Source organism: Photinus pyralis, unplaced genomic scaffold (assembly GCF_008802855.1).
Source record: "Photinus pyralis isolate 1611_PpyrPB1 unplaced genomic scaffold, Ppyr1.3 Ppyr1.4_LG1, whole genome shotgun sequence".
NCBI lineage: Eukaryota > Metazoa > Arthropoda > Insecta > Coleoptera > Lampyridae > Photinus > Photinus pyralis.
The window spans coordinates 43,619,214-43,638,159 of record NW_022170249.1 but is presented as its reverse complement, the minus strand read 5'-3'; the positions used below and the strand labels follow the sequence as shown (position 1 = coordinate 43,638,159).

Sequence of the window (18,946 nt, the reverse complement as noted above, 5' to 3'; positions counted from 1 at the left end):
ACATCTCTTAAAAGCATTGATTCCAATAAATTTGAAAACGCAAGTTATTGAAAAATAAAAATATATTGGCATAGGTAATTGTGATTTTGCTTACGATTTCCCATGCCATGTTTTCGGGTCCAATCATACTTATTCGTAATTGTTGGTAGCAAATCGTATAATGTAAACAGAAAACCACCAAAACAACCTTAACAAAATTATCGCTTTTTTACTAGTTTCATTTGGAGCTACACACTCAAAAGCCCCAAAACTTTCGCTCACTGCCCAACATACAAGGTGTAACAAGTACATACGCAATAAAACATGTTTGACATTTTTTCCAAGTAATAAGCGGAGGCTCAAAATGTTTTGGCACAAGAATGTAAACTATAGCAACGTAGCCCCAATATAACGGCCAATCAATAACGACGTAACCAGTGACGTCATTGATCTAAATTGAGTCACTGTAGCTTTACTAGTACTCGTACCTGTATGTAATTGTTCTTCAAACGGTGCAACAGTCACACAAATTTAAACATCGCGCGTCCCTAACCTAAGAAATTTAAAAGGTTCAACGTCGGTTAAATTAAATTGTGAATGTTATTATTCATTTTATTTGTACCACCGCAATACCGTGCCTTTTTGCTTAATAATAAATGATTAATCAAGAAGATGATGATCTCAAAATACAAGACGTTTTACAGAGATTGGGTAATATACATTATCCTGCAGGACCGATTTATACAAGTACTGCTGTCCTTACCATGAAACTTTGATATTAATAAATGATTTCGTAGAGAGTTGCAAAGCTAAAGCTCTCTTAAACTTAGAGAGAAACGAACTTGAAGCTATTTATTATCTTGTTGAATCGCACTCGCCAAATCTGCGTTTGAATGCAGTCCATTGCTATGAAAAGTCTCTGCACTGCGTTTACGATCCTACACCATTAAATAAAGCCTACTTTAACTTTCAGTGTTCCACCCAGACGACAGAAGATAAAGTAAATTCCATGCTGAGAATGGTGGAGGAATTTCCTCAAGGTTGTGTTTTGGCAAAAGGTTTTAATATGAACTTTTGTGTTGCAGAATGGACCATTGTTCAGTTAACATCAGAGCTTAGTGTAGAGGAACATTTAGAACTTAGTTTAGAAAGGCGCCACACAAATCCATTGCATTTAACAGTTTTTAATTGTGGAAAGAATCAGCCTTCGCCTTTTACAGTTAGAATTGACGCACCACACGATGGTATTAGCGGAAACGTTATAGAAATCCGTCAAGAAATGTTTTCAATTGTTAACGATAATGTGAAGCTGTTGGAGAATTTCAAGTCATTCTGCGGAAAGAATTTTAAACACATTGGCGAGAAGATGGCCTACTCTGAAGCTCGATTCCTCCTGAACAACCGTTTGGAGGTAATTCAATCTTTATGTATGCAACATTTAATGTGGCTGATTACAGAATTTGATTAAAGAGATTCAATGCAAGTGGTTAGGCCCTTGGAGATGTTTATTTGTTGGAAAATTTGTGAGTGCCGACATTGAGAATATTGTCGCACAAAAAGTGGATGAACTGAATACAACAGAGAAAACTAAAAACATTTTGAGGTGTTTAATTAAGGGAGCATCTTATTTGAGTATAAGTGAGATAAAAGACAGATTGTTGAGTATGTTTCCATTTGATGAGCAGAAAAGTATTCGTGTCACCTTGGCCAAGGATATACAGCAAATGCTGAAGCGGTATGAGTTTACACAACAGAAACGCCACCCAGTTTTGCTTATTTTAGATGAAGTAGGTTTGGATTTCCATATTTGCGACTTATTATTGTTTACCTTCGTTTTTTTGTAGAAATTAGATGCACTACCTTGGGAAATGCTCGACATTCTTGAAAACCAACCAATTTCACGAATGCCCTCCATACATTTCACCTATGCCCTATACAAAGAACATGAAAGTACTATAAGTAATGGCGTCAAAAATGTAACTATTGGTAAGGGTACATACCTCATAAATCCAGGACTGGACCTACGGAGTATGCAGAATCGTTTAAATAAGTTTTTTAATTATTGGCTACCTGATTGGGATGGCCTTGTGGGAGTAACGCCATCTGAAGATGATTTTAAAAATTTATTAGTCAACAGTGACTTATTTGTGTAAGATCAATATCTCATTTTGATTGTTTTTGTGAAATTGGCTTACAGATATAGCGGGCATGGAAATGGTAGCCAATTTTTCGCCAGTGAGAAAATTCAAAAAATGCGGATAGACAAAGTAGTGCTGCTATTTGGGTGTAGCAGTGTGTCACTAACATCCCTCGGTCCACAGGTTGAGATGTTTGGTTCCTATCATAAGTACCAGATTGCTTGCAGGTGAGCATTATGGTTCTCTTTAGAAGAAGCTGTCTCTTTAATTTTCAATACGATACCTACATCAAAATTGTAAATCATTGATTCATTTACTTCTTATGATGGGTAGTTGCATGCTTACAACGTGAAGGTGCCAGATTCGATCTCTGGTCTGGCATTTGTTTTTGAGTTGACTCAGCCTCGTTCAAAATGATCTGCCTGCGAATGAACAGAATTTTGTAAGTGGGCGGCGCAAAAAGAAGTTTTCTGCAGATTGTGGTGCCACCACACACTATAGTGTGCCATGTTTAATTTATTGAATACCTCCCATGAAATTAGTGCATTTCAACTAATAAATTAAAAGTTCGAGATTCCATAATCTCAAATTAGGATGGGAATATGAATTAATAAATAGATGTTGTCTTTCACAAATATATTTCTGCTTTGTTAATCTCACCAGCAGAAATATGTTACTATTATTTTATTAATTAAGCATATTGCAGCCCTTGTGTAGTCGGTATGCTTTGGCCAGTGACCGACATGGATACAGATTTGGTCACAACAGAGTTATTGAGCCAGTGGCTTCCTTCAAAAGCCGAAACACATTGGAAATTGATCGATAAAAAAAAATGGGAAACAGGCGGAAATCGTAAGTCTTCTCTTCTGCATATCATTCCAAAATTACGATTATTACGAAATTACAAATTTCAGTTGTTCCGATGAAGAGTAAAACAACGCTTTCACACGCTGAAAAACATGAGCCTGAGTTATTGAGAGCTTTGTGCAATGCCAAAAAAGCGGCAAGACAATACTTGATGAAAGGTGCATGTGTCGCACGTGGTTTACCAGTGAAGATACAACAATGACGTTTATTCTACAAACATTTCAACCACAAACAGTTAAAACGTTATGTTACAATGCTTGCTTCACTTTGCTTATTTAAAACTGTTTTCATAGCCTTCATAATTGTCGGAATTAAACCAATGTGCGTGTCAACGCATTTTACTGCGCAATTTTCGAACATAAGTGTATATTTGTCAATCTAAAAGGGATAATAGTAAGTGCTTTACAAATAAAGAATTATGTTTTACCTCCGCTTCACTAGGATTTGGTCCCATTTTGTCTTTAGTTTCATCATTGCACTGCATTACGCACCTCTGCAGCCTGCTTTGTAAATGTTCAATTTCTTTTTGTACGTAATTTTGAGACTGATTTAAATGCGTACTGCACATTTCAACACACTGTTGCACCCGTTCTAATGAAATATCAGTGTTGTCGCAGCATTTAGCCGCGCATCTATGCATGCTAGCCTGAGAAAGTAAAACTGAACTAACTTGCCCGCTAACTGTATGATTTTACCTGCATTTTCCTAAGGTACTGTTTGTCGATTTCGTCGACCATTTTTGTCATTTCTTGTTCGATCCGTTGCCTTTGTCTTTCAACCATTTCGGAAACTTGAGTGAAAATCTAAACGGTAGAGAAATTGTAGTTTTATCCCAAAAACTCCACAATGAAAAATATTGAGGTTAGTTTTCTTGGACTTATGATCACGTGCTCCGGAAAGGTGGAATATGAACTTTTTAGTACCTACCATACCTTCTCAAGTTAAGCAGGTTCTACAGGATGCTACAGAGCAACGCACCGTTCGTTAGTTTTCAGTCTATGAATCGGAACATTTTTAATACTTTGCAAACTGAAACAAATTAAACTATATTTGTGAATTCAAATTTTTCGAGTCTAGTTCGCGAAGCATTGGAGAACTGAAATGAACACGTCTATCAATAACTAATGAGGCCATGGAGTTTTATGAAACAATAAGTACGTATATACGCCGCGCCGTTCCATTTGTGGGCATCAGTTAATCCAAAAATGAACTTCGTTAAAACGTTTCATTTTCGAAAATTTGACGCCGTTTCAACTTACTTAAACTAACCAATTACAGCACATCTCACATCAAACTGACTAATTAAAATAGAGGCGCTTGCTTCTAAAAATAGGAGGTTTGATCAAACTGCATTGGTGACGTCACTAATCCAGTTTGATCAAACCAGTTTGTTTTTGTTCTAAAATAAATTAGTGGGTCAACCAACAACTCTGTATATTCTTGTTATTCTTCAGTTGTACCTAATTGAACCACAGCCATTGCAAGGTTACTGCTTGCTTTGGCACTGTGTACCTGTTATCAAATATAAACAAGTTGAAAAGTTATTTACTTCTATTTTAACCGGCGATTATGAATTCTGATTAACATGGACCACATTTTTTCAATTAACAGAAGGCCTTCAAAAGGAAGTAACCTAATGAGACAGGCTTTCTCAGAAAGGTAACCTCAAGGTGTACTTTGCATTTGAAATTTTAAAGTTGTTTCAGTTTCGAACACCACAGGCTAATATGCTCAGTTTCAAGTGCAAATGTTGTCGCCTTCAGTACCGATACAGACATTGAAGACAATACTTTAAGAACGTGGGGTGCTCATGTGTACGTTGCAGATTTAAACACGCCTTGGTTTGTACACAAGTGAGTACAGTTGTATTGTTTAATTACCAAAGATTGCATATTTTCATGTGGTTTATAATGGTAGGTCTTATGTACAGCAAAAATGCCTGATTTCTCCAATACGAATTCCCTGCGGACTGATTGGAAAAGCAACTTCTTAACAAAGATGGATGGCACGTATTTGAACAGGCTTTTAGGTGTGCTCTTTCTAATTTTATAAACATTTTTCCAAAATTCTTACGCTAAACTGGTGCATTCTGAAAAAACATGATCTTGATATATGTGAGGGTTTTCTTGGGGTTATAATTGTAGAAAAATACCTAAATACGCACTCAAAGACTTGTCACCTGTCTTTGTAACTCTAATGGTAGCTCAGAAAAAAATCAAAGAAATGAAAAAAAATCTCCCAATTTTTTTTTGTACATACAGTAGAACCTCGAATATCCGAGCTAACTTGGAGGAGACATACCTCAGATAACCGAAAACTCAGATAAAACGGAATATCTACATGCATATGTAAGTCAGAAATGCGCAACTTGTTCGTCTCGGGTAAAGCGGACGTTTCCACTGCCACCTCGCATAATAGGGAATTTTCATCAGATTTGTGAGGCTTGTTTAACACGGAAGATCGAATAATCGGGGCTTTACTGTACTTAAATGTTGCATTTTGTATACCTTACATTGAACTCATTTACCCCATAATGATCCAGTGTACAGTGCATGTGTTTGCTGGATTTGATAAGTGATTACGCCTTACAGCCAATTTTTTGTAGGGTATTATCGAACTCTGTACCAGTAACAGTATTACAATGGGATTTTACGGGTGATTTACTGTTAATTGCGGACGAAAGCGGCAATGTCAAAATCTATCGATGTCGCGATCATCTATTGAATGATTGGAATCTAATTTTAAAGACGGAACTTCCAGGTGAACATATTTTGGCGGCCGCCTTTTTCCACTGCGGTAAAAAGGTACTTTACTCATTTTAATTACAACTGCTTATGATGCTTATTTAAGATCTGCCTTAATTCGGAAAAAAAAGACTGCTCTGCGTATTTAGACAAATTTCAACATGTTAAGTTTGCTTGCTCCGTTAAGCAATTCGGAGGACGACCTGCAAACGGGACATTATTGCTGACTACAACCGGAATGCTCGCTGCGGTTCTGCTTCCACAATTCACCGCACAAACTTCGATGATTATAGCTACGGAGAGTTTGGGTGCTACGAGAATACATATTAAAACAGCCGACATTTGTTATGGAAAAAGTAATGTCTGAAACTCTTCTTTGAATGTTTAATGGTTGGCTCTTTTGTAGATGGTCACTTTTTATTGGCTGTGAGTAATGGTGATGCGAGTATGCCTATTCAATGTTATAAAGTGCAAGTTCGGAAAGTGGAGGAGAAGTGTGTGATTACTAGTCAGTCATTACCTAGCTTTTTTTTGTATGAAGGTGGAAAGGAGGCTTTGAGTAAGTAGTTTAGATTTTGGTGACATTTCATGTGAGGGTGGCACAGTCTGAGAAGAAGAGTATAGCAGAAATTTATACCTATTCTACAGGGTTAAAAATTCAAGTTTCTATTGATATTGGCCACCCTCTTGTAAGCTCAAGTGTTATGCAAAAATCACCGGCACAAGCAAAATGGCGCTCAATTTGATTTTCGAATTTGTTGTATAGAATCACCTAATATCTTTATTTTAATCTAGGTAGCTAGTGTATTTGGTGCTGTTTTTTTGTGTTTTAGAGATTTTTTGAAATGAACAGTTGAAGAACAGGTGTCTGTTTGACTCTGGCCTACTTTGTGCATTATTGACATATGGATTTTGAGAAGAATTTATTTGATTTATTAGTTAGTGAGATTGTGAAAAAGCTATCGAAAAATTTTGTAATATGTCACAGCTAAGAAAGCATAGAAGGGACATACAAGAGTAATTTCAATTCAATTTACAGAACTAACTGTAAATTTGCATATGTTTATCTGTGAATTCGGTAGACCTACTAGATCTTGGAAATTTACAAGAATTTATAGATTTTTCACTGAGCCGGCAACCATTCACTTTTCAACTATGACCAATCGGGCTGGATCATCTGTAGAAGAATATCTACTTAATAAAAATTATTTCTTATTAAACACATTCATTCTTCACATCTGATATTATTTTAATTGACCTGTTGATATCGACATTAACTGTTAATTCATTTAGTATCGCATGGGCTTGGTCAAAACACCCTTCTGTAGAGAATGCGTTACAGGCACGGCGATGGCTCGCTACGGTCTTTGTGTGTGTCTGGCACTGGTCCAAATGAGAGCCCATTGTGGGAGAATCGTGGTCAAACATGCACAAGATTAGAACTCAAAGTGAACTCAAGTTTGCCTCAAACATGAGGTCGGATTACTGTAATAGTGGAGGTAGTATGTGGGATCAAAAGGGCCTCAGTGCGCGTGGTCATAAGTTCATTCTCTACTTAAAATTCATTTAGTGGCAAATCTAGTTCAGTCTAGCTCAAATTCAAAGTAGACACGTCTGAAATTTTGTCCCTACCTTTTTCAGAGTTTTCCAATTCCTTTGCAAAGCGCTAGACAAGCTTTTAAAATGATGGAAGGATCTGCAAAACGTCTAGAAATTCGGGGAAAACTTAAGTGAGGAGGCGCTCAAACACTAACGGGCGTTGGACGACTTTCCAGGGTCCTTTATTGCTTTCTTTTCTGTCTTTAGCAACTGCTTAGGTCCTTTCACACTTTTTGAAAGTTGTCTGAACACTTTCCATAATTATTATTTTATGACTAAAAGTTCGCATAAACATAGGCCCATCAAATGCTTCGTTACCGATCTACAGGGTGTCTACCGCAAACACAAGACACAATTTTAAATGCCAACTGTCAAAATCATTTCATAATTTTTGTACCGCACTGGTGAACAATAATTTTCATTATTTAGTTTTTATTATTTATAATTAGAAGCCATGTGTCATCCCTTTATAATGTAAGTAATATACTGGGTTAAGTGGAAGAGCAGAGGCAGTGGGTTTCACTACTGTCATCTGAACTTTGCCCAATTAGTTGCACGATAAATATATTTGTTTTTCTGTTATAAATTTTGTTGCAAGATGTGTAACTAATAAAAGACATTATTATTATTATTAAAATTAATGAAAACAAGATATTACCTAAATAAGGTAAGGGTCTACTGGACTAGTATTTTAAAAATCATACTTTCATTAGGTAAGTATTGAAAATTGCTTTTTATTTTTTCTCGATAACAGTCAACAGATACGAAATATTATAAGAAACCAAAAAGTTTCCAAATAAATCATAAAATTAAATTCTTGTTTCACAATCTTACCAGTATAAAAAAAAAACCATCGGTAAAGAAGCGTTGTATTTACACCGTATTTAAGAGCACTCTTAACATCATTCTGGTGTGCTAGCCTATAATGCTCTGTAAACTGTAGTGCCCAGAAAACTACATCACAGTTACCTAAAAAGCTTTGAAAGCTCCTTACAATACTCTCAGTGGGGGGTCCCAGGAAGCGACCTCAGACTTTTAAGAAAGGTGAAAGGAAGCTCTAGAATGCATTGGAAAAGGCCTAGAAAGTTCAAGTACCATCTGAAACGTGGTGCAAGAACCTTCTATGGTGTCCCCAAATGTTTAGGCCCTTTCCAAAGCACTAGATTCTATAAACGCCTCCGTATTTTCTTTTCCTCCAACGTTTTTGAGAGATTCACAATTAAGTTTTTACATTACCACTAGATGTGCCTCGTCTAGACGATCTTTCCACCATTTGATATAAAGATATGTGTCGTCCAGACGATGCATTTTGCCTTTGTGAGTACTTTCCTCCGACAAACCGTTATCGAGAGATTCTCTCTTCAAGTTTTTTGATATACATGTATTTCTTCCAGGCGTCCAAATTGCCCTGTATGAAAGATAAAATTATTCCCCCCCCCCCTCCCTGGTTACCTATTAATCTCGAAAAGGAGTCACGCAAGAAAGTTATATCTAGTACAAACCAATTCATTTCAATGAGACCTTTAAATAGAATACCATGAAGGGTAGAACGTGTGTTCACCCCCCCCCCCCCCCATTTTCAAAGATTTTAATTGGCACCTCCAATGGCATGCGTATGCAAAATCTGAGACTAATTGGCTGTCGCATATAACAGTTATGCGTTTCACTTTCAAAAACAGTATCTCAGAAAATAATTCATGGGGGTGCTCTCCCTTAAGATAGCGAAATTTGATGGTCGTCTGGCACACCTTCAAGGTATAGATTACTTATTGCAAAAACTTTAAGGACTCTAGGACAATTCTCCTAAAATCAACACTGCAGGAGTGGGTTTGGATGGACAGACAAAACCTGAACAATAGCACCTTTTTTTTAAATCCGATTTTTTAATATGTTGTTATGGCCACTACCAGTAGTGTTTGTAGTTTCGCAAGACCTGTGCCAACTTGGCAGCACGCGAAATTGTTGTTTTGGTTTTTAGCACATTTTTGCAAAAAAAAAGGTAGCTTTTAATCTCACTTTGGTTGGTTGGCAGCGCATCAGGGCCCGTAGAAGATCGCTTGTAGAAAGAAAGAACAATTTTAGGGGCGGGGCTATATGATGTGGGGTCGGCGACATCCCCTAGCTTGGTTTACTAACGTGGTGATTTTTCAGTTTTTTCTTGTCTTCTACAGTTTTGGTGCAATTGTTTTCAAACTGGTGTCGCTGGAAAGATCTTGTAAGCGCGCACAACTCCTGGGTGACGGAATTTGTTTTTTTTTCCTAGGGACGAAATTAGCCACCTTTTGCAAGTCGCGCGTCTTAAGAGAGTAGTCAACATCAGGCGTTCAAAAGTTACCGTCCACTGCGAATTTTGTCACGCGGTTTAAGGCCGAAACCCATTGGCAACACGCCACGCCACGCTACGCCACGCCACGCCATGTGGCATAGGTTCACGTGGGACAGATTGTGTACATATTTGTAACACGCCACGTGATGACACGCTGGTCATTTTATTTAAAAAATTGGCAGTAGTAACTTTGAGTGCGATGGACTACACTAGCACAAGCAGTTCGTTTAGTGAGAGTTCTTTAGAATAATGTGCTGCCATCGTTTTGAATCAGAAAAAAAGAAGATTCTGGATGCACAAAATATTAAATCCTTTAATACCAAAACCTAACTTTCCTTTTTTGATTACGATATTTAAAAACGTTCTACTCATTCGTGAAAGACATTGCATGCTTAATAAAATTTTAGGTGATTTTCTACTTGTTCGCCATTTATCGGCAACATTCCCGCGGAATGTCCCTAATAGTAAGCCAATTTGTAGTATTACCACCACAATATACAACAAAAAACAATTATAATACTTAACAAAACTACAAAAAAAACCTTTTTGTTTTCTTTATTTCAAATTTTACCATTTCACATGTACGTATATGGTGGGCCGGGTTTCTTATAATAATATTTCGAGCAGATAAGGGAACAACGACCCCAAATCTACTTAACTTCTAACAAGATTCTTATATTACCTACTTATGTACAAGAATTCCTAGGGTACCCTTATACCACAAAAAAAATCAACTCGACTTACAAACACAAACGGATTACAGTTATCAGCTAATACCACCTTCACCTTCTTTTCACGCAATTTAGACGTGACGATAATTTCTGTACCTGGCTTGACAACGATAATCACGACCCAACTCCTCTCTATCTCGTATCACAAAAGAACAACTGGTGATACACGGCGAAGAAGCGGCGGACTGCCGAATGATTAGATGCGTAACCGGAATCGAAATAGTGGGTGAACAGATGTCGGATGCACTCCACGGGCTCCTGAATCTTTCCTTAGCTTATCAGCACCCCTTTTCAGCAAACCCACAACAACAAAAAATGCTTCCCCTGCTTCCAGTACCAGCTCCCAATCGACAAACCACGCTGGACGCACCTGCACAGGACCAATGTCCTGCTACTGATTTTATCCTTAAACTATTAATACTAAAATAAATCCGGAAACAGATTGCCGCAGGAGTGGAGAGGCGACCGGGGAACATTCACACGTACCAACACGCGTCGGTCACATCTGAGGGTTTTGAATCGTCACACGTGAGGTGGCGTGGCGTGGCGTGGGGTGGCATAGCGTGTGTCAAGTGTGTACGCGGTACATGTAAATAAATGGATGAATATACGCATACATTTTCGTCACATGGCGTGGCGTGGCGTAGCGTGGCGTGGCGTGTTGCCAATGGGTTTCGGCCTTTAAAGTTACCTAAAGCTCGAACCATGGTCTCTATGAGAAGTTCCCCAAAAATTGAGTATACAAAACTGAAAATACTTTAGCTGAACCTGGCTTACTGAATAACTCGTATGTTTCACTTTTGGGGATATCAATGGACTTCATTGTTGATCAACCTCTACCTTAATTCCCAGATATACCTATTTGTAAATTCCAAGACAGCTTCTTTCAATAAGTATCCAGATAAATGTGTAAATTAATTTAAAAAATAACTTGTATGAGACTTCTGCGCTTCCGTTCAAAGCAAATCAAGTACCAGTTTTTCTGTAGGATTAGGATAGTTGAAAAAAAAACAAGAAAAGCCATTGCTTTTTCCCATCGCTAATTAGTAAAGATCTAATCTAATACTTGCAGGCGATGTAATTTGTAAAGAAAAGAAGAACACGATTAGTCATTTAAATTGGGTAATGCGTGAAGATGCAGATTCACTGGTTGTTGCTGCAAACAACGACTGCGGAAGTTGCTTACAAGTATGGGAACTTCGCGAAAAGTCAGTACCTGTCCATAAACTGTTAGCTGGAGCTGAACCACAATACTTTAATACAGTGGTAAGGTTTTATCTTGCGATACTTTCATTATGGTTGTTTTAATGACAAAGGTGTTTCAGAATGTTAATATTTATATTTTCAAATGTTTGTTTTAACGGCCGGGCGATTCAGCACTTAAAAATAATATGATATCGGAATATCAGAGCTGTATTTAAAAACATGAAGTTGATGATGGTTTCGCAAAGTCGAAATGTCAGATTAAAAAATTGACAAGTCCACCTTAAAAATTGCTGCGGAGAAGTGTCAATGGTTTTGCTCTAAGCCAAATATTAACGCCAGAAGATTTCTAAACGCTGTCTCCCTAGACCTTTGATTGCGCAACTTTTCCTATATATAACCAAATTTGTATCGCTTACCCTTTCAGAATCCCCCTCCTTATCTGGGACACACAGTGTATATTTTTAAGTGATGCAATCTTCGTGACGTACTTGACATTCTTTTTTTATTTGCTTTTATTTCTAAGCGGGCGGGCGTTTAATCCAGCCACATTTGCTAGAACTTGTACAACACATTTTCCAAGCAATTTGTGGCTCCGATGTGTACTTAAAATAGGTATATTATGTCATATTATCAATCAAACAAAAAAGTGCGTACAACGGCTCTCTGAGACACCTCCTTAGACCGTACAGTCATTTCCAACTAAAATATGGTCAAGGACATTGCATGGATATATGGATTTCAGAGTAAGTAAATGATTCTGTTTGAAGTGGTCGGATGGAACACGATTTGAGACTGTCCAAGTTGGTAGTCTTCACACAACTTTAGTTTACCCTGAGAATCACATACCCATGACTATGATTTTGTATTGAAAGCAGTCCATCTAGTGTATGGTCTAAGGACACCTCATTTGACCCAAATGTTATATGAAAGTTATATTTTTTTACAGCTGTGGCAGTATCAATCACACTTTAGTTACCCCCACAAAGTGACCTCATTAGCAACAAGTAAATTAATGGTCTCCAACAGTGTGTCATGCGGATATATAATTGCGTCGTTCAGCGATAATTCAATCCACTGTCTGTATAAAGATTCATTAAAGTCTTTTACAAATGCAACATTGAATGTAAATCAAAGACAAAGCGATGATTACGGTTCAAAGTATCAAAAGCTAAACATACGGATCTCCCAAATTGACATGACTTGGTTGGGCAACCTTCTGTTAATAGTAGACACGTACGGCTACCTGCATCTGTTTAAACTACCACCGCAAGTTGACAGCTCGACACCTTTGAGCGTTCCCTACGCGACGACGATGTTGGAGTATTGTCTGGTCACTGGGCTTGATTGGTACGACTTGCTTTTGGCTGTTCGTCCTGGAATGCTGGATCCGTTGTGTGAAAGGCTGACCGAAAGCTTTAACCGACAAATGCCGAATGTACAACAGTTTTTTTACGTGCAGTATTTGTGCATTAAAATATCTCTGTACAGGTAACTGTATTTATTTTTTATACTGCTTTTATACTGTTGACCTTAGGCTAACTCCACAAGGCCAAAATAAAGTAAATGACTTAACGCAGCTGCTGATGCTGCACAGCATTTCCACAGCTTTCAAAAGCTTGTTGCGTCCCAGCGAAATGAGCAGCCACGATAAGAGTCCAGCCGACTCACTAGCAGGTATCTATGTCACAGTCGCAAGTGTGTGTTAATTATAAAATTTCAGGTGTAATAGCGGAGGGCCAAAGCGATGTCGATAAAGTGTTAATACATTTAGATGCGAAGGAATTCACTGTGGAACCTTCGACTTTGCAGAGCCTCCAACAGTTAATCCAGTGGGTCGCTGATCTGGCATTGAACCTACTCGTTAAACTGCCGGACAGTAGACCTGCAGGGAAACCCTACGAAATATTGCGAGATATCAAAGCTCTGAATACGTTACGAGAAATGCTCGTTTTGATTAGAATTTGGGGACTTTTACGGCCTGCCTGTCTTCCTGTGTTTACGAAATCCGATGGAAACTTAGATGTACTGGCTTTAGTGTTCAGACTGCTAAGTCGTCTTGTGCAAAATACGAATGAACCTGATGATACTCTAATAGGTAAACTGTTCATTTTCTTTAGATGGTACCAATCATTGCGCACTATTAATTGAAGTCAGCCACTTTATAATCGCTTTTAAAATATAGTTTTTTACCTTATTCTACATTGTTAATAAATCGTTAATCATCGTTACATCAGCAGAAATAAGCAATAATCAATTTTACAATGATTTTATCTCAAGTTCAAGGTACAAACCTTGGTCACAACGTAAAGGTGCTAGACTTTTTCAATCTAGAAAGTGCCACTTCTTTTAGATTAATAATTCAAACGCTCCCAGCTCAACAGCGCTTCTAGTTTTCAATCTCTAAAAGTCCTACGCCTTGATCAGCCTGTACGCCAACGCTATAAATTTTAGTACTTCTGACTAGTGTAGAATTCACTAATGAGAACAATCAATTTACATTTGTTATTCCTATTAAAAATGGAACGCGGAGCATGAAACAAAATGAAATTCAGAACCAAAAACTATTGTTTCCATGGAAACGACGGGAGAACTTATAAGCCTGCTATTTTATATGGCTTCTGCTATCAAGTAAAGTTTTGTGTTATACACGTCGATAAAGAGCATCTAACTATCAACAAAAAACAAAAAAATATTTATACCTTTAATAATTAACTTGAGTAAATAAAATTTAGAAAAATCAAAACATCAATAATTGCATCCTTAAATGAGATTTAAACGCTAAGAAAAGACGAAGCTGGTCACCCCCCCCCCTGCTTTTGGACCTGAAAAAAATTTAAACCAGATAACTCTGGACTCGTGGAAAACATACCTAATAATATACGACGGTCTGAAAGTATCTGAGACTGTGACCAACCTTCCAAGTTTCCAGGAAGTCCAAACTTTATTATTGAAAAAATGCAATCATGCAAACTGTAGTAGTAACATAAAAAAACCAATTAGAGGGAGGAACGATTTAGTCTCGCCCTGGGAATGTTAAAGATAAGCAATCTTGCTGTGCGACTTTTTTTTGATAACCCAATTTGATTTTTGAAAGCAATTAGGAAGAGAATGGTCCATGCAAAAAATGTGTTTAAAAATGTTTTTTTGGTTAAACTGTAATGCGTTCGAATGGTTCATCATACGCATATGAAATGTACTTAGGCTAATATATCCTTGATGAAAAGAATTCGAGTTTGTGGTTACCTACAAATCTTTGAGGAAGTTTGATATCTACACCTTTTCCTGTTGATTTCGTTGTTAGAACAATTCAGATATACTTCAATCAGTTACCTCATAAATGTGACTGTGGCAAAATGGGTGAACCGAACGTCGCTTACGAACCGAATAAACTAAGATCTCGTCCGTTACGATGCATATGGCTACCTATTTTGGCCACATTTCTGTTCATACTATATTGGTTTTGTCTCTGCCCTCTACTATATGTGGCCTTACGCCGAATGAATTTCGGTTGGACGCACTATTGGCATTACTACTACTGGGCTGTTGCATTCCTTGTGTTTCTACTCATTCTTGGATTGCTAGTCTTGTTATGGCGTAAAAAGTGTAAAAGTTGTCCACATCCTGCAGCGGTACCAGTCTCGGAGAGTCCATCGGACACAAAGGCATTATTAAAAGTCGACGTAGCTGAAGAGGCTTTACGCAGTGAAGAAATTGATAAAAACATCAAAGCTTTGGAAAAGAAATTGGATGTGGAGATTACTAAAGTAAACATCAATACTGACGAAATCAAGGTCTATAGTGAGAAAGAACAAGTACCAACCGTCGAGCCAGAAGCACCAACTAAAAGTGAATTGAGCGGTTTTGTTAGAAACGATCTACAAAGGACAGATGAACCGGTAGAACCGTCATCTAGTCAACCTCCATCGAACTTAGACCGGGTTAGCGAAGAAACGAAAGTCGAACTGCACAGTCCCGCTTATCCACTGACCCCTCGTGAAATATTCTTCTGGGATTTAATACAAAGTGCGAATAAAAATGATAGTGTGAAATTTAATTTCGACGAAAGTGATAAGGGCATTGAATCTGGAGAAGATTCCACCTCAAATAAGGATTTGATTAGATCTGATGAAGAATCGGTCGGTGAAATCTCGCAAGAAGTTCAAGACGGTTCCTTTACTTCTTCTACCGTACCTGTAGAGGTACCTGATGAACCAAGGATGGTGGAGGACGAACCCCTTCTAAAAAAGGAGTCTCCCCCGCTTTCCGTATCAGATGCTTCGTTACGAATGCGTCGTACTATCCCAAGCGTGCATATACCATCTGACACGCAGTATTTCATTGCAAACGTATCTGAACGGAAAAATGAAACTTCAGAGGCGTATCTATATGTAGATGGCGGGGCTGATAGGAAGTATTACAGAATTAGAATGGATAATCCTGATTGTGTTTAATGATTGTTTGGTAATTCATTGTTTGTAGCTTTATTCTGTTGTTATTTTTATACAAAGTTATCTAAATGCTTAGGTAACAATTTTTAAACTATAAACCCTAAGAGTCATTTGTTGATTTCTTTATCATTTTAGTGAGTCTCGATGAATAGATCGGATTAATAAAAACAGATTTGTGCTTAAACATGTTGACGTGGTGCACAAAGAATCATGATTAGAGTGAGTTTAAATTGCAGTGCTGGTGACATGTTGGAAGTGGAACATTATTCCATCCTCGCCAAAATGTGAAAATTGAAAATGGGCCATGATTGTTCCTTTAATTAGCTGTTTTTATCAACACACTTCCTGTGTAAATATGGTGGACGTTTTCCGTAATTAACGTTTGTTTAATATCAATACCATTTATTTATTTTTAGACTATTCTTTGAATGTTATCAATTTTTATTATAAACATTTAAGAATTATGAATTAAACGGATTTCTGGTTCTTTTCAGATTTCAGTCTTTTTAGACACTGAATTTATAGATTTTCATTTCTTAGTCAACAACCTTGTTGTCGGGTTCAATTAGAACAGTAGAAACTGCTAGGAAAGAGTGCAAATTTCTGTAATGGTCCCAGAAACAGCCCGCGATTGCCATCTTATACACACTAAAAACTTGATCACAGGACAGCTGAACTTTTGAGAAGAATTAACCTTTCCTGCTGAATGTGATTAAAATCTCGAAGATCAATTTTTACAAAGCCTCAAAATTGGTTATTTACTTTTATGTAGTAATTAGAAACAACAGAATTTTACTCATCACCTTTACTATCAGCTTATATTTTGTAATCAAGTGAGGCACTTGACATAAAAGTTGTGTCTTAACCTGTATCGCTCTTCACAAAGACATTCAAATCACGAGTATTTTGCTCAAAATTATTTGAAATTTTTGGTTGTGTTTTCTGTGCGTGATCCCACTTTTCGTAAGAAAACGCCAATTTTACCAAAGATGCAAAGTACCAAAAGAACGGTCTTCAAATAGAGCCAATAAAATTAAAGCAAAAATTTCATCATTTCCTTTTAACGGTACTCTTATTTTCAGATGAATGCTGCCTTTTACCTAACCAAGTACAAATACAATCGCTACAACATTCAAATAACAGGGTAGCTTTAGCATCGTCACAACTATCCCAACAATCATTTCCCTTACAGGTAAGCAAGCTAATATCACCCTTAACGGAGTACTCTATGACACACAATTTCAGTTGGAATTTCTGAGTGAACCCGAGTATCTACTCATCAATTTGGATTTTTCCACTAAACAGACTGTCGACTCTATCAGACATCTTTATTTAGGCAGCACACCTAGAGTAGTTAAGCAGTGCGTTCGATGTGGGGCATCTGCCAGCACAATCTCTGTCACACGAACTGCTGCTATAAGAGCATGGGATCAGCGATGGTCGAGATCTTGTCAGTATGTATTTGTTTTTAATTTTTGCGATTTTTCAATATCAGTCCACCTTTTTCAGGTGTGGAGGTTTATGGCGGACTCAAATTTATTCTGGAAATGAATCATATGTAACATGCCATTAAATTTCACATTAAATAATCTTGTATATGTTTATATTAAATATATATATAATTTTTTATGACTTCTTAAATGTGACGAGCTAAACGATAATCCACTAAGCTATTTGATAAAACAAATTGCTGATGAGCACGAAGCACTTTGTGTTTCACACCAGCTTGGTCACTTTTGATGTTGGTGATTGTCCAATCCTATAGGGTTCCTCGGGTATGTGAGACATCTATTCCGAGTTGATACAAACATCGGATAGCGAGAAATGAAGCAGACACCGTCCCATACGTAACTGTGTTTAAATCAAAGGATAGCGAAGTGATTCAAAGGGAGTACGCCTTCATAATATGCGTTGGAGGGGTCAGTGTAAATCCCAAGAGTATACTTTCGAAACCTCACCAAAATGGAAAAGAGATCTTGTATAGCCCAATCTTGGAACTGTTTGAAATTATGGATTCTACAGGTCACATTCTATAAGAAAATGTTTTTTCCGGGTCGATCTGAGACAATTTTTTTTGCGGGCCTCAAAAAAAGGCAGTGTATAAACCTTCCTTTTTTACCAAAAATCGACTGCACCAAAATTTCTCGGGAAAACACTTTTTCTTATTAATTTTGGTGCGCAGAATCCAAAACAATTCGTACTTTTTCGATCAGACTTCTCAATCAAAAGTTATAGACTAGAAACCAATTTCGAAAAAAAATTCAAAGGGCCGTAACTTTTGAACTAGTAGCCCAATCTTGGAACTGTTTGAAATTATGGATTCTACAGGCCACATTCTATAAGAAAATTTTTTTTTCCGGGTCGATCTGAGACAATTTTTTTTTCGGGGCTCAAAAAAAGGCAGTGTATAACCTTCCTTTTTTACCAAAAATCGACTGCACCAAAAATTCTCGGGAAAACACTTTTTCTTATTAATTTTGGTGCGTAGAATCCAAAACAATTCGTACTTTTTCGATCGGACTTCTCAATCAATAGTTATGGACTAGAAACCAATTTCAAAAGAAAATTCAAAGGGCCGTAACTTTTGAAATAGTAGCCCAATCTTGGAACTGTTTGAAATTATGGATTCTACAGGCCACATTCTATAAGAACATTTTTTTCCGGGTCGATCTGAGACAATTTTTTTTGCGGGCCTCAAAAAAAGGCAGTGTATAACCTTCCTTTTTTACCAAAAATCGACTGCACCAAAATTTCTCGGGAAAACACTTTTTCTTATTAATTTTGGTGCGTAGAACAATTTATACAAGTACAAGTGTATGTACAACCTTCCTTTTTTACTTACCAAAAATCGACTGCACCAAAATTTCTCGGAAAACACTTTTTCTTATTAATTTTGGTGCGTAGAATC

The 18,946-nt window shown here is 37.3% G+C and overlaps 4 protein-coding genes across 4 annotated transcripts; 3 read left to right on the top strand and 1 right to left on the bottom strand.

The window, feature by feature from the left end:
- Positions 1 to 496: 496 nt before the first annotated feature.
- On the top strand, positions 497 to 3,415 carry LOC116159080 (separin). Its single transcript, XM_031471981.1, has 8 exons — positions 497 to 726; positions 777 to 1,019; positions 1,065 to 1,390; positions 1,437 to 1,766; positions 1,824 to 2,128; positions 2,177 to 2,344; positions 2,824 to 2,969; positions 3,032 to 3,415. Exons 1-8 carry the CDS (start codon positions 636 to 638, stop codon positions 3,184 to 3,186), a joined length of 1,764 nt encoding a protein of 587 aa, XP_031327841.1. The 5' UTR covers positions 497 to 635; the 3' UTR covers positions 3,187 to 3,415.
- Positions 3,162 to 3,882, bottom strand: LOC116159083 (protein FAM136A-like). The gene is made up of 3 exons (XM_031471984.1): positions 3,680 to 3,882; positions 3,412 to 3,630; positions 3,162 to 3,362 (listed from the first exon to the last, which is right to left on the bottom strand). Exons 1-3 carry the CDS (start codon positions 3,764 to 3,766, stop codon positions 3,228 to 3,230), a joined length of 441 nt encoding a protein of 146 aa, XP_031327844.1. The 5' UTR covers positions 3,767 to 3,882; the 3' UTR covers positions 3,162 to 3,227.
- A 560-nt stretch (positions 3,883 to 4,442) lies between these two features.
- Positions 4,443 to 17,663, top strand: LOC116159079 (mediator of RNA polymerase II transcription subunit 16). Its single transcript, XM_031471980.1, has 12 exons — positions 4,443 to 4,643; positions 4,691 to 4,837; positions 5,590 to 5,788; positions 5,835 to 6,084; positions 6,135 to 6,287; positions 11,457 to 11,650; positions 12,537 to 13,078; positions 13,125 to 13,264; positions 13,311 to 13,685; positions 17,121 to 17,230; positions 17,284 to 17,492; positions 17,548 to 17,663. Exons 1-12 carry the CDS (start codon positions 4,570 to 4,572, stop codon positions 17,609 to 17,611), a joined length of 2,457 nt encoding a protein of 818 aa, XP_031327840.1. The 5' UTR covers positions 4,443 to 4,569; the 3' UTR covers positions 17,612 to 17,663.
- LOC116159081 lies at positions 13,756 to 16,556 on the top strand. Its single transcript, XM_031471982.1, has one exon. The coding sequence runs from the start codon at positions 14,944 to 14,946 to the stop codon at positions 16,039 to 16,041; it is 1,098 nt and encodes a 365-aa protein (XP_031327842.1). The 5' UTR covers positions 13,756 to 14,943; the 3' UTR covers positions 16,042 to 16,556.
- Positions 17,664 to 18,946: the final 1,283 nt, after the last annotated feature.